Source organism: Pipistrellus hanaki, assembly GCF_964339955.1.
Source record: "Pipistrellus hanaki genome assembly, chromosome: 1".
Taxonomy (NCBI): Eukaryota; Metazoa; Chordata; class Mammalia; order Chiroptera; family Vespertilionidae; genus Pipistrellus; species Pipistrellus hanaki.
The window spans coordinates 18,192,693-18,208,431 of NC_140503.1; the positions used below are offsets into that span (position 1 = coordinate 18,192,693).

Consider the following 15,739-nt stretch of genomic DNA (forward strand, 5'->3'; position numbering starts at 1 on the left):
TTGCCAAGCAGATGACATTTAAGGATCACAGAGTTTAGAACTGGAAGGGCCCTAAGAGAGCATGAAGCCTAATTGCCTCATTTTAGTTTTGCATAACAGACATACCAGAGGATTCAAGAAAGAATCTCAAGGACACATCTAAATAAAGGGCCTGGACATCCCTGGGGAATGAGGCAGATCCTCAATGGCACTGGAATCTGTGAAAGCAAACAGGATTATTATATTTGACCTTGGATACCAAAGTTTCTTGTGTTCACACACAACTAAGTCAGTCTGATCAGGCCCCAGGGGATCTAGAATCACTTATAAAGTAGTATATCATGTTGGACATATTTTGTTTTATCTTTTTCTTTCCTTTAATTAGTATTTCCCGAATCACTGCCCTTGATAGACTGCATTTCAATTTGCAGATCACTTCTCTATCCCCTTCACTAGACTGAGTCCATCAAGGAAACTTAAACCATGTATTCTATAAATTTGTATCCTCACAATTTAGCTCACTAAGCCTGGTATAGAGAATAGCTAGATACCTACTTATGGAATTGCTATGTGAATATTTTAAGAAGCATTAGATGCTCCGTTTCCTGTTTCATTTCCTATAGTTTAGGGGATCAAAGGCCACTGAAATTAAAACTACTTAAGTAGAAATGTGTTATGTAGATATTTTGATAATCTAACTTTAGTACTCTAAAGAAGGCACAAAATGAACTTGAGATTTTAATAATCATATGACTTGCTATCCAGGGTCTAAAGAAGAGATCAGCATAGACCTAGGATGATGGTGGTGAAAAGGGAGAGAAGTGGGCAGATACAGGATGGGTTTAGATAAAGCATCAACAGTAACTTGCTGAGGCAGACAGAATGAGATTAAAGAAAATTCAAGGAAAACCTTAAGGACTATGGTAATACTATTTAGTGAGATGGGGAAAACTAAAAGTAAAAAACGTCTAGGGCAGGAATGAGGACCTCAAATTTCTTTTTCTCAATGTTGTGATTAAGATACCTATCAGATATTCAAATGCAGATGTTAAATAGACAACTGGGTATATATATATATATATATATATATATATATATATATATATATATATATATATATATATATATAGGATTCCATAGAGACTTCCAGGATAGAGATCCTGATTTGGGAGTCACTGACATACAGATGACCTTTGACATCTTGGCAATGGATGAGGACACAAAGGGACACTGATCACTAGGCAATCTTGACTCTCAGTGCTGTACTGTACAGACTGAGGAGCATATACAGACCACAAAGAGAAACAATACAGAGGACTGGGGCCTTCCAACATTTAATAACCTTATAGTATGACCACACTGCTAGAGATTGTAGGGAAACAAAGATATTTAAATGCACTGTTTTTCCCTTTATGACCTTACAATATAACTTCTTTCATATATCCAATGTGACAGAAAGTGCAATGGATTAGGAACCTGAAATCATGAATTTTAATCACTCTAAAACTACTCCAAGTTAAAGTCATGTTAACTTCTTAGGGTTTCTAATTCCTTACCTACTAATTAGATATAAATAACATGAATGGTATGTATTAATGTCCTGATTCCCATGTGGCATCTAAATGATGCACTCTAGCCTCACCTAAAAGTGGTGTTTCATCTAAAGGTGGTTTCTCACCCTTCCTTCCCAGAAAGAATGTGCTTCTGTGGCTCTAGGGTGCATAACAGCCATCAGAGGGGTTGGCTGAAAGAGAAGTTCCCGAGCTGAAAGGGGGAACAGCTGTTGCCTTCACTCTTATTCTATTAGAACAAGAGTCATTGGAGAGAACTCAAAATATCTTTCATTCTCGGTTTTCAGATGGTATTTATGTCAGATGAATGGAATCCTGGAGACCAGAGGGAAGAGTAGATTTATCTTCTCCATCACATTTTCTTGGCTCTACAAATTAATATTCTTAAAGAAATTGCATTCCCATGATCCCTGGAAATACTTTCTTTTATCAGGTAGAAGTAGTTGCACATGGTTGGACATCTGTAATAGGACATGGCCATATGGGTGAGGGTACCCTGAGCTTACCCATTTAAGGATGAAAGATCATGCTTTGTGTTTTTATATATAAAGGCACACATGGGTGGTCCTTTATATCTATTCTAGGTAACTTCATACACACACAGAGCTGACTGGTGAACCAAATTAGGCCAAGTAGATTCTCTTTCCAGAAAATATAAACTCTGAATGGAAAAGTCCAGAACCTAGAGGTCAGAAGTGGTTAATCATTTCAAATGCAGTGCCTTGTGGTCCCCAGAGTGGTCCCACTTCTTTTTTAATACATCCTTAGTGAGATCTTCAGTTTATTGATACCTCTCTTGGTAATCATGAAGCAAATCCTCTTCCTTGATTCTGTTAGCTATAGTCCATTCTGTAACTTGCAATCAAGAAAACCTTAACTAATAAGTATTACTGTCCCCAATTTACAGATGAGGATATGAGACATAGAATTAAGAGGGAAAGTAGTTGTAAATCATCTAGCTAGTAAGTGACAGAACCAACACAGCAATCAAGCTCCATCTGGCTCTAAAATTCATGGTACTAAGCACTAGGCAATCCTGATTCTGTGCTAGACTATGGGTTATTTTCCTTGTCAAAGAGATGAACTTATGCTGGGTCCTATTTTCCTTCTTGCTAAATAAATTATGGCACTCAGAAAAAAAATCCAGAAAAAAAGGATAGAATCTGTAGCTTAAATTAAAGCTCAATGGTCCACAAATAAATCAAATCCATAGCCTTGCCTATGGACACTTGACTCCCATCAAGGGAACTAAATAATTTGGCTACACTGGCAAGGAGAAGATGTTTATTATCTCAAGTAAATTTATTCTATATCCTTCAGATAGACAAGCTAGAATGCTTCCTCTGTACAAGAGGGCTCCACAGGATGGCAGGTGGTCATCCAGCAGATGACAGCATTTCAACCAAACTGATTGGTATTCAGTTGCTAAAACAGGCTTTTGCTTTTTAGGTCATGGAGACTTTTCCCACTTCACTATGAATAACAAACCAAAATAGCTACAGCTGAACAACCGGAATGGGTAGATGTATCTACATCTTCTTAGGATAGTATCAGATCATGATGAAAAATCTAAATATGACATCAAGCTAATTGTTATATGTCAAGATTTAGAGTTGCTTATTTTCACAGGCAGATTTAGTGCACTCTTTTGAGGACACAAGTAAGAACCATCCATTTTTACTCTGAGAAAAATACTCATACAAATTAACCTCAGTTTAACATATATATTTTCCAGTTCTCTTGCTTTATTCCCTTGTTGTGGGCTGACAACTTTGATCTTAGAATCATCTCTTAAACTGAATTGCTTGCTCACTTTGAGTTCTTGGGCTATTTTGATCTGAACTGGGCCATCCCCGATTCTGCTTCTATAAATACCACTTTTCAGCATCTTACCTATTTTATATAAACAAATACTTTTCTAACACTACTGTTTCTGCTGTGGGGCCAAATATACCAAGAGACTGGCCCCTCTATGAACCCCAAGCATGGGACATAGTTTAGGCTAGATGGGACATACTGTATTAGCAACTATTCTAGACTTATCATATTTATCACAAATGATGAATTCTAGGCTTATTATTAATGCTTCTAGAAAAAAAGATTTAAAAGAAAATGGTAAAGTGAGTGACCAGGTTGAGAGTATTATGATGGATGGAGCAGCATTCCTTGATCCAAAGTGGATCATGCTCCTATATAAATAATCTTAACAAATACTTAGCCTTCACCACTCTTCAGAAGTGTCTATATTGAATACTGAGGGTGATAGGTATAGAGAGACTATAATTTTATTAGAAATAAAAGACAAGAAAATAAACAAAAAACCTGGGCCCATTTTTCTGACCATCACTCCCCCATATAGACATGGCCTCTCCCATCTGTGTGCCCTACTGTTCCCCTATAGTAGGGGTGTCGAACTCAATCAGAGAAGGGGCCAAAATCTAAAATCCAGCCTAAATCGCGGGCCGAATGGTTTACTGAACAGTCATAAACTGACAATGTCATAAACTGACAGCGGAGTGCAGTGATGACAGCGCGGTGCGGGCCACATTGCAAGGCCTGGCGGGCTGGATTTGGCCCGCGGGCCTTGTGTTTGACACATGTGAGGAGACATATAGCATAACACCCACCACATGTTAGACATCCCTCACATCTCCCTTTGTTACCCATGAAGGGTTACAAACCCCTTGATCAAAATCAGGGACTGTCAGCTTATTTGTAAGTCATGTATCTAATACAATTTCTGGAACATACTAGGATTTCATGTCTGTTGAGTGTATGAAAAATGAATAAAAGATACTCAAAAGCATCTCCCCTGAGGAATCAGTCTCAATAAAGAAAAACAATGTCCTTGGGAAGCTCTATTTTCTTTGCTAGCAGAGTGGAGTCCTATCATTTTTACACTCCACTGATTCTTTCTGAACATGGTGTCAGGAACAATACAGAGCCAAAAAACAATTAGTGGGGGAACAAAACAATCAGATGAACTGTCTGGAATTTGAGCGACATATAGATCAAATGTCTTCAATTTGCTAGATTCCTTCTCATTTGGCCAAAATGGATGACTCTTGGCTGCACTGTACCAGGAATAATTGTTCCTCATATATCCCCAATCAGCTGCCTTTTAATGACTGCTCAAAAGTGACAATGTAAAAGGCAGCGACTTTCACTGTCCTTGGAAAATTTGGCCACGACCCATTGATCTGCCCTTGAAATAGGTGAACTCAGAGATACTTTCCACAGATACCTATAGTCACTGCAGCCTATAGCCAACAACCACAAAGCCCTTGACTTGGGAAGAAGTCCAAGAGGAGGAAGTAATATGTCTAAGGTGACCTGTAGTTCTTATACTACCTTTATAGACTGTGGAAGATCTGCAATACCCGGGCTTACACCAAATCTGTCTCATGCACCTCAAAGGCCAAATGACCTTTCTCTCTCCAAATCAGTCCGAGGGTAGTATGCCCTACAAAGAGATTTAGAAAGCATCCAGGAGCTTGACAGACTGACCATCCCCATGTGGTCCACTTCTATTCCACGTTGCTGCCTCCTTATCTTAGCTTAAGTTCTGGTTGTCACACTTTGAATTTGAATTTAAATTCCATAAGCTTCAAGAGGGCTCACTCTAACCTTCACACCAATGTTCTACACCTATATCCTGTTTTGGGTTCAACTGTATGGAAGACTGTAGTTCTCTTGAAGCATATCTTAACTAGTAATACAGTTGACCTCACAAAAACCACTCCTTGAAATCATCTTTGACTGGTCATCCAATTCCTGTGCCAGGATATTGCCTCATCACCAGACATGATATTGGAAAATTCTGGCCACTGGTGCTAGTCTTTAGAGATAAGATCCTGCAGGTTCCTCCTCAAGAAAATCTTTTTTTTTTTTTTAATCTCCGTGTCCTCCTAGTCTGGCCCACAGGTATCATCTAGGCCACTGCCTTTATCATTGTATCACTCCTTTTTGTATTGATGTTTCAGCTCCTCAGCTAAATAGATGATAAGCTTTTTGAGGGCAGAAACTACCTATAATAGAAGCAGTATCCATAAAGTACTAGAATTACACTTGACAACTGTGTAGATTATTTTTTCATATAAAATAGAGGTTATCAACCTACAAGCAATCAGCTTGATTCTGTGTGCTTGGTATTTAAAACAATAAACCAGGCTGCAATCTGGATATGGCTTTGAGACTGAAATCTTCCTGTCTTGATGTTGTCTCTTGGCTTGCCTTTATCTATGCCCTCTACCCAAACTGTAAATTCAGTGCAAATGTAAGATTCAAAAGTGGTGCATGGGAAAGGGCTACTTTCATTATTCTGACCTGTTCTAATCTGTCAGCCCCCATTGTTTGCTCTCCAATTTTCAGCAACTCTCCTAACCTTCCCCCCCACCCCAGCCACATCACTCCACTTTGTCCAGATCCTCAACTGTTCCACAGTCTCTTATTTCTCTCCCTTGGCATGTCCTTCCTGTCAAGAACACACATCTTTCTCCCACCTCTTTGTGAAGCTTACTCCTATTCATATTTCAAGTCTCAACTTGCATATTTCTCCTTACAGAAGCTTCCTATATGAACTCCTACAGTTTGTCAGGTCCACTTGTGAAGGCCTCCCAAACTTCTCTCTACTTTACTTTTAATGATACTGAATGACAATAATTATGACTGCAACAATCACTGACACTTATTAATTGCTTTCCATAGTGCAGGACCTTACCATAGTGCAGGACTCACTTCATTATTACCAATACCTTGTGATTATTCCCATTTTACAGATGAGGAAATCAAGTCTAAAGAGATTGGTTATCTTGATAAGGTTCACATCACTCCACGAGGGCCATATTTCTCACTTGGCCCTAGAGTTCATGTTCTTAATGAATATGCTACCCTGTCTATTATTAAACTCATCATATTTAAAATGATTTATTTAATGGCTAAATATTCAACTAGGAAACAAGCCCCTTGAGAACAGGGGTGGGTCTGTTTTGTTCAGTAGTATATTTCTAAAGCCTAATCCAAGAGCTGGCATGCAGAGAGCTCCAAAAGGCCTGAGTTCAATGAATAAATAAAACACTGGTTGGTTAATCCATCCAGAATCCCAGAAGAGGGATTCCGGATGGATTAACCAGGCAACACTAATCTCAGGATTCACCCTCTCTAAATGAAAGATCTCTGATAATCAAAAGTAGTATCATGATCATGGCAATGTTTGTCCTTCACTTTCCCTTTCTGCAACCCAACCCTAGTCAAACAAATCCAAGCATCCAGAACTAGAAAGGTTGCCACCTGAACAGCAGTAAACCCAAGAAAACTCCTCTAGAAGAAAGAAAGCACAGATAGGTCCAAAGGAAGCAAAGAAAGCAGAGGTCTCTCCACAGGCACCCATATAGTAATCCCACCCACCTACTCCCACCCACTGAGACACAGCATGCCTCCCACAGCTGCCTACTCACCCCTTTCGCAGGTTCTTCCCCAGTAGCCAGTGCCTGTACAGTCGCAGATGAAGCGGTTCCAGCCATCCTTGCACACAGCATTGTTCTTACAGGGATAGCTGTCACACTGCTTAGCGCTCATCCGTGAACAGGAGGACTTGACGCCCGCGGCATTCTGCATCTCCGCCAGCTGCCGGATGTTCTTGCTGCGCCCGTCGATGAACAGGTCACGGATGCAGCCCACGTAGCCGTAGTTGAGCATGGCGGTCCAGAGCTCAGTGGGGAGGATGAGGCCAGCGCGGTTCTCCGGCAGCCCACCCAGGTACATGTCCCCCTCCAGGTCTAGGATCTCGCTCTCCCCACTGGCGGTGAAAGGCGTGCGCCTGCTGTTCACTGATATGGTACCTGGGATGGGAGGAGAGAAAGACAGTGAGCTCACAGCTCCTTGGCATCATAGGTGAGGCTGCCACTCAATGAACCAAATGAAAGGAGCCCAATAAGTGAATTCTGAGACTAGTGTTGCCTGACCAGGAGAGAGCAATGCAAATAAGGGAACCAAATGCTACAATGTAATAGAAACCGCAATATAGCTAATCCAGTTTCAATCTCTGCCAGATAAAACACCCCGGTCCATAGGAGGTGCCAGGGCAATCCCAATGGCCTATTATCATCTCGGATGATGTCTCTTTTTCTACCTAAAAGTCCTGGCTGAGGCATTGCATACCACATGATTGAAAGCATCACATTTCCTGCCTGTGTTGCAATCCCGCTCTACCATGTACTATTAGCTGTAATCTTAAAGAAGCTTCTTAACATTCCTGGGCCTTAATTTCCTCATCTATGAAACTCAGACATAATTGTCCCCACTGTACAGGTGGGTGTGATGATTAAATGAGCTCATGTATATTAACAGTTCTTACTCTGTGCCTGGGACAGTGTAAGGGCTCTGCAAGCACTTGCCTGAGTCTTACTCACTGGCTCGGCATGCCCAGGAAGATGGAACCCTACATACGGATACTCTATATACTAGCATTAGCTTCCAGGCCTGCCAGTTAATATTTTGGATATTGTCTTTGATAAATTTGAACTGGAACATGTTTATTTACTAATTTAACAGATATATATTTAATACTGCTTCTGTTTCTGGTACAGTGCTATGCATAGAGATGAACTTGACAAAGCATGTACTTGTTCTCATGGAGCTGATGCTGCAGGGAAGGGGGGCAGAAAATAAACAAGTCATCCATAAAACAAGAGAAATTAGCTAATGGCAGGTGTTAAGAAGAGAATAAAATGGGTTCTGTGACAGTCTAAGAATATGCCAGGTGAGCTGAACAGAGAATGTTGAGAAGGAGGACGGACATACCTGGCAGAAGAAGTGGAATATACGAAGGCCCTTGGTAGGCTAGAGTGAAAAAGGCAACAGGGAGGGAATAGGAGTTGAGCTCAGGGAGAGACTGGGTACCTGAGATTACAGAAGATGTAACTATAGGGCCTGACCTGGGAACTTGAGAACAGGGACTATAGTCCTCAATGGTGAAAATGACCTTGGGCCAGTCCCTGAGCTGCTTTACAACTCAGTATCCTAACGTATAAAATCAAGGAAATCAAAGTAATATCTTAAATCAAACATCATTCCATACATTTAAAGAAAATTATCTAGTATTCTTAAAATGCTTCACTGGTATGAAGTTAACTGGATCATGCCATCCATCAGCTAGCCTTTTTTGCTTCTGTCTGAATCTCAGTTCCCTCCGCTATGAAGAGGCTAGCCTGAGGGCTGAGAAGATCAGATGAGATCAAGAATGTAACAGACACTCTATATTACAAAGTCAGCACAGGGTAGAAGAGTAGAAAGAGCATAAGGGGCCTCTGTTTCCCCTACTCTCCCCTAGGAGTTTTTTCCTAGAGGAAACTTTGGTTTTTAATAAAATAAAAAAATAAAAAAAAATAAAAACTGTGTAAAAATGTTAATGCCCTAGTCACCATTTTAACTACTTTATGTGCTTTTCTGGACTCAACTCTTAAAAATTTTCGTGTGTGTGTGTGAACTAAGAGTTACTATTTCACAAATATAAGGAAGCTGGTGTCTCATTCTTCTTTCTTGAACAATCTACCTTCTTTGCCCTCTACAAAGCTACTCTGATTACCAGCTAGTAGGCAGAAACATCTACTGACAAATAAGACAAGAACCAGAACAAGTTTAAATATGGGAGCCTTAAAGACACCCTGAGGCAAACCTATTTATTCTCTGAGTGTGACCACAGCTGTTTTATATACATTTCTCAAGTTTTAAGAATCTGCTGCCCAATGGGGGAGTGATCATAAAAGTTTTTATTTTTCTTTATAATTAATTTTATTTATTTTTTAATTACAGTTGATATTGAATATAATTTTATATCAATTTCAGGTGTACAGCAGAGTGGCTAGACATTTATATAATTTATGAAGTGATTCCCCAATAAGCTTAATACCCACCTGGCACCATATGTAGGTATTACAATATCATTGACTATATTTCCTATGCTGTGCTTTACATCCCCATGACTATTCTGTGACTACCAATTTGTACTTCTTAATCCCTTCATTATTTATAATAGCCAAGATATGGAAGCAACCTAAGTGACCATCAGTAGATTATTGGGTAAAGAAGGTCTGACACATATTTATAATGTAATATTATTCAGACATGAAAAAGAATGAAATCTTGTCATGTGAGACAACATGAATGGACATGGATCTAGAGGGTATTATACTAAGTGAAATAAAAGTTTTTGTAGATCACCTCTCAGTCATGTTATTCTTCAGGATGAGCAGGAAGGAGGCACCACACTTAGATACACTAATGTTTTTATAATTATTCACTTAAGTATAGGTTTGTAACTAAGAACAATGTATTAGAAAATATATCCATAAATAAATGAAGTTGAATAGGTCATATTACAATTTTATGTTACATTTCTTTTACAATTATTTTTCAACTCAGTAAATTGTTATAGGATTTGGTGACCTTTATAGGTATTTCAAATAGTGGCCAATGCTATAGCTCCCAGGTATGAAATTCAAGGCTTCTGTAATTCAGACCTATTTGACAAAGATGGGCCCACTGGTGGTTCTAACAAAACAAAATGCCATACTTTAAAAAGTAGTAAGTGTTTGAAATAAACAGAAATAGATATATGGCAATTTTACATGTTCTGTCTGTGACACAGACAGGTAACCTTTAAGCATTGTCAAGGTCTGAGTTAGTCAATCATGAAACCCATCGAACATGACCCAACTCCTGAGACCCAAAATGCATGGTTTTAAAAACCAACATAAGTATTTCCTTTATAATTATGGGACAGCTTTCTAACTCCACCCTGCTGACAGTTTAAGGATAAACTGAGAGAGAGAGAAAAAGAAAGAAAGAAAAATTCAGCCTCCAAATAAATTATTTTTTGTGTATTTTTCTGTTAAAAAAGCACAAACTGTTAATTCCTGCTCAAAAAAGCACATTTAATTAGATGCCTCCTGGTTCTGATCATATTTCAGACAATCAATAAAGCATCCTACCGGGCAATAAACCATCTAGAGCGGCAATCTGCCACCCGTCTGCCCTCCCCACAAAACCCATCCAGCTCCTCCTAAGGGCAGCATTGCTCATCACCATCACCCTCTAGCTCTGAAATTATGCAGAAAAGCCATATCCTCAAAACTCAGCCATTCCTGGCTACAGCCTTTTGAGGGGGGGAAAAAGGCTATTACTTTCTTTTGTTAATCAAATGCACCTAGAAAGACAATGTCCAAATGACATGTCTGGAGTGAATACTTAAAAACTATGGCAAATATAGCCAAGATTCTTCTCAAGTATAACACCACCTAAATAGAGAATCTGGAAATAAGTGTGAAATTCAAATGCTCTAATTAGTACTCCAGGTGAAATGCCCTTTTTGATGGCACAGAATATGACCTATGTTGCAGCATGGTCCATAGGAAATTGGAGAGGCTATTCGGCATGCAAAAACTCCACACTCTCTGTTTGTATTGTCTTTTGTTTGGGGTTTTTCAGGGAGTGTTGTGTGTGTGTGTGTGTGTGTGTGTGTGTGTGTGTGTGTGTGTTTTCCTCATCTCTCTTTCTGTTACTATTCCAGAGTGGCTATGTACTGCCTGGGGTTAGCTTGTTTGATCTGCAGCTGCAGAAACAAACAAAGCCATTTAAACCAAAAGTAAAGGTTATGAAGAGAAAGGGAGAGTTAGTGAGGTCTGAGCAAAAGTGAAATATAGGCTTTTACACCAAAGGAAGGCTTTAAATTGAACATGACTTCAGGAAAAATTGATTTTCCTTTTCTTGTCATAATTTTCCCCCTGAAACATGACTTTTGCCAGTTATTGGGGATGTATTGTTGCATAAACCTTTACACAGTGAAGCTAACCCTACGGAGTTATCATGTAATGCAGCATCTGTGATGTCATAATTGGTTTCCATGGTGATGAGTAAAAGGAGAAGAAGGGGAAGGAGAATCATCACACCAGTGACATGACAGCTGCTTTGGTAGCTGTGGAAACGCTCCTTGAAAATCCATCCTTAGCTTCAGGGTCTTGACAGTATCACTAAGATGATTGTTCAATGAGTGGCAGGGGAGATGAGAAGAAAATGTGAGCCTTTGAGGAGGCAGGTGTCTTGTTCCAAACATAATCTTACTAACCATTAAAGAGAGCAGCAAAAGAATCCACAATCATGCAAGTGCAAAAAATTACGATAAAAAGTATAAATCCAGGAAACCAACTAAGAAACCAGAGGTTTCCTCAGTTCTCAATGACATACCCCAACTCTTCCTACCTGATCTGCCATCTCGCTGAATGTCCACATGGTACCATTCCCCATCGTTGGCTTTCTTCTGAGTGGCTTTCACTTTAATGGTGCCAGAGCCCATGTCTAGCAGCAGGTACAGATTGCCATCAAGAAGTTCCACAGCAAAGAAGTCCACCTTGGTATTCTTCTGGCTCCGAACATCCTTCCTCTCTTGGGGCTTGCCATGAGTGAAGAGGATCAGGCCATTTGGCTCAGTGGTGCGGAAGTCAAAGGAGATGGAACCCATGCGTTTGGTGTTCCATTTGGGCAAGCTTATATAAGCCTCTGGGGTCTCAAAGTTGATGGGGTCCAGTGTGGCCACATTCTCACACTTGAATACAACTTCACCATAGATTTTCATCTTGGTATCCCCAATTCGGGCCAGGCGAGACAGCTCCAGACGGATGTCATTATTCTTATAAACAACCTGTCAAAAGCCAAATGAGTGTCATATGAATCAATCTTACAAATGGTAACCATCCATCACTCCTTGGGCATCCAGGAAAAAAGGCCCAAGAAGAGGCTGCAGTACACAATGGTCTGAAACATGAGACATGTGAGAGATAGCATTTGTAAAAGCACCAAAAAGACCTCTAGGGCATACACAAGTCCTGAATAAGCTATATTTCCATTCTATCCCTTTTGTCTGCTTCTGGTCAATATTTGCATTGTCATAAAGTTATGTAATATAAGTTTACAAGAAGAAGTCAACACGTATTGAGTTGTACAGATACAAATATTTGCATACAAATATATTTACTGATGTGTCCTTCATAAAAGAGCATAAACAACCTAAATGACTATCAGTAATAGACTGGCACATTCTTATGATGGAATATTTAGCAGCCCTTAGAAATCAGGTAGTGCTCCCAATTTTGATGTGGGTGCTCTCTAAGTAATAGTTAAGTGAAATTAGCAAAGAACAGATCAGAGCATGCCTTATGCTATCATTGTGTAAACTGTGCATGTTGGGGAGTGTTATAGGTATATATGCTCATATGCATAAAACATCTTTGGAAGAAAACATATGAAACTATAAAATTGTCATTAGAGAAAGGATTTTTCAGATTAATATTCAGATGCGGGAGGTAGACTTACTTTTTTCAATAGGCTATTATATTTGATGTTTTTTAACTATGTGGCTGTATTGCTTAAATGAAATGTTTATTAAGAGATGGTAGAAAAGAAGATGTGTGTTTACACATTGTGTGATATATATATATATACATACACACATATATACATATATTGGGTCGGCAGCTAAGTAATTGCGAGTTTCACACATATATGGCTTCAGTTGAATTTTTAGGTTTGCAGACGTAGTACAAATGTAAAACACATTTTGTTATTTGATAGTTGGCTATTCAGCTGTTAATCAGTAAAAAAAGTTTTTTGATCTGTTTTGTAGTTTTTGTTTGGCGTTCGTTGAAAAATGGAAAATCAAAAGGAACATTTTCGTCATATTTTGCTTTTTTATTTCCGCAAGGGAAAAACGCATCGCAAGCTCATAAAAAGTTATGTGCTGTTTATAGTGACGAAGCCTTAAAAGAACGGCAGTGTCAAAATTGGTTTGCCAAATTTCGTTCTGGTGATTTTTCACTCAAAGATGAAAAACGCTCTGGTCGTCCAGTTGAAGTTGATGACGCCCTAATCAAAGCAATAATCAATTCAGACTGTCACAGTACAACACGTGAGATTGCAGAGAAGCTTCATGTATCACATACATGCATTGAAAATCACTTAAAACAACTTGGCTATGTTCAAAAACTCGATACATGGGTTCCTCACGAACTGAAAGAATCACAGTTAACGCAACGCATTAGCAGCTGCGATTTGCTAAAGAAACGTAATGAAAATGATCCATTTTTAAAACGACTGATAACTGGCGATGAAAAATGGGTTGTTTACAACAATATCAAGCAGAAAAGATCGTGGAGCAGGCCAGGTGAACCAACTCAAACAACATCAAAAGCTGATATTCATCAAAAGAAGGTTTTGTTATCAGTTTGGTGGGATTACAAAGGAATTGTCTACTTTGAACTCTTACCACCCAACCGAACGATCAATTCTGATGTCTACATTGAACAACTAACAAAATTAAACAATGCAGTTGAAGAAAAGCGGCCCGAATTGACAAATCGAAAAGGTGTTGTATTCCATCATGACAATGCAAGGCCACACACATCTTTGGTCACTCGGCAAAAATTAATGGAGCTTGGTTGGGATGTTTTGCCACATCCACCATATAGTCCTGACCTTGCACCATCTGATTACTTTTTGTTTCGATCTTTACAAAACTCCTTGAATGGTAAAATTTCAATAATGATGATGATGTCAAATCGTACCTGATTCAGTTTTTTGCTAATAAAAAACAGAAGTTTTTTGAACGTGGGATTATGATGCTGCCTGAAAGATGGCAAAAGGTCATTGATCAAAATGGGCAATACATTACAGAATAAAGTTATTTAGTTCCATGAAAAAATTGTCTTTGATTTTCTTTAAAACATCCGCAAGTACTTAGTTGCCGACCCAATATATACATACACACACACACACACACACACACACACACCCATATATATATCCTATCTAATAAAATAGAAACATGCAAATTAACCATACCTTTGCTATGCCCACCAGCCAATCAGGAGCAAATATGCAAATTAACCCAACCAAGATAGTGGCAGCCACAGAGCTGGAGCAAGCAGGAGGCTTGGGTTGCCCTTGGTGCAGGAGGAAGCCAAGTTTACCACTCTCCTTGGCCTGCCCTGGCCTCCATTCAAGGCTACAAAGTTTCAATTATAGAAGATAAATAAATCCCAGATACCCGCTTCCAGCCTATGCTTGGGTCCCCAGGGGCCTTGGCTGGCCTGCAAATTACCACAGCTCCCTCACCCAGGCTGCCCAATGCCCCAAGGGAACCCCTACCCTGATCCAGCCAGCCCCTACCCATGCACCAGGCCTCTATCCTATCTAATAAAAGAGTGATATGCAAATTGACCATCACTCCAACACACAAAATGGCTGCTCCATGTGATCAAAGATGGCTGCCCCATGTGGACACAAGATGGCTGCCACAAGATGGCCAGCAGAGGAGGGCAGTTGGGAGGCACCAGACCTACAAGGGAGGGCAATTGTAAGTGATCAGGCCAGCAGGGGAGGGCAATTCGGAGGGACCAGGCCTGCAAGAAAGGGCAATTGGGGGTGATCAAGCCTGCAGGGAAGGGCAGTTGGGGAGGACCCAGGCCTTCATGGGAGAGCAGTTGGGGGGAAACAGGCCTGCAGGGGAGGGCAGTTGGGGGGCAAATCAGACCAGCCGGGGAGAGCAGTTAGGGGCAATGAGGCTGGCAGGGAAGGGCAGTTAGGGGTGACAAGGCCAGCAGGGAAGGGCAGTTAAGGGCAATTAGTCTGGTAGGGGAAGGGGTGATCAGGCTGGCAGGCAGAAGCAGTTAGGGGCAATCAGGAAGGCAGGCAGGCGAGCAGTTGGGAACCAGCATTTCTGGATTATGAGAGGGATATCTGACTGCCCATTTAGGCCCAATCCTACTGGGATAGGATCTAAATGGGCACTCAGACATCCTTCAAGGGGTCTTAGATTGGAAAGGGTGCAAACTGGACTGAGAGACACCCGTGCACAAATTTTGTGCACCAGACCTATACTGTGTGTGTATGTGTGTGTGTGTGTGTGTGTGTGTGTATTAGGTAAGACATTTTTTATTCTTTGACATTAGTTACATATTAAAAGGCAGACAGCTCTGCTTGATTCTCTACTGGTGATAACGGAGTGTTTCCCTTCTCTCTGCTATCACTAGGAGAGAATCAAGCAGAACTGTTTGCCTTTTAATATGTAACTAATGTCAAAGAATAAAAAATGTCTTACCTATTAAATGACCTTGACCAGGTGCCTAACCATAGTCAAT

The 15,739-nt window shown here is 40.1% G+C and overlaps 1 protein-coding gene across 32 annotated transcripts in view; it reads right to left on the bottom strand.

Annotated features, from left to right (window-relative positions):
• NRXN3 (neurexin 3) overlaps window positions 1–15,739 on the bottom strand; it is a 1,392,989-nt gene that overhangs the window by 991,327 nt on the left and 385,923 nt on the right. For all 32 annotated transcript variants that reach the window (XR_014795650.1, XR_014795651.1, XM_084891153.1 and 29 more), the window contains 2 exons: window positions 11,808–12,246; window positions 7,007–7,390 (listed from right to left, as the gene is read on the bottom strand). Coding sequence is in view for 30 of the 32 variants with exons in the window: in XM_084891153.1 (XP_084747279.1) it covers window positions 7,007–7,390; window positions 11,808–12,246 (823 nt within the window). In the remaining 2 variants the exon portion in view is untranslated. The remainder of the gene's footprint in view (window positions 1–7,006; window positions 7,391–11,807; window positions 12,247–15,739) is intronic.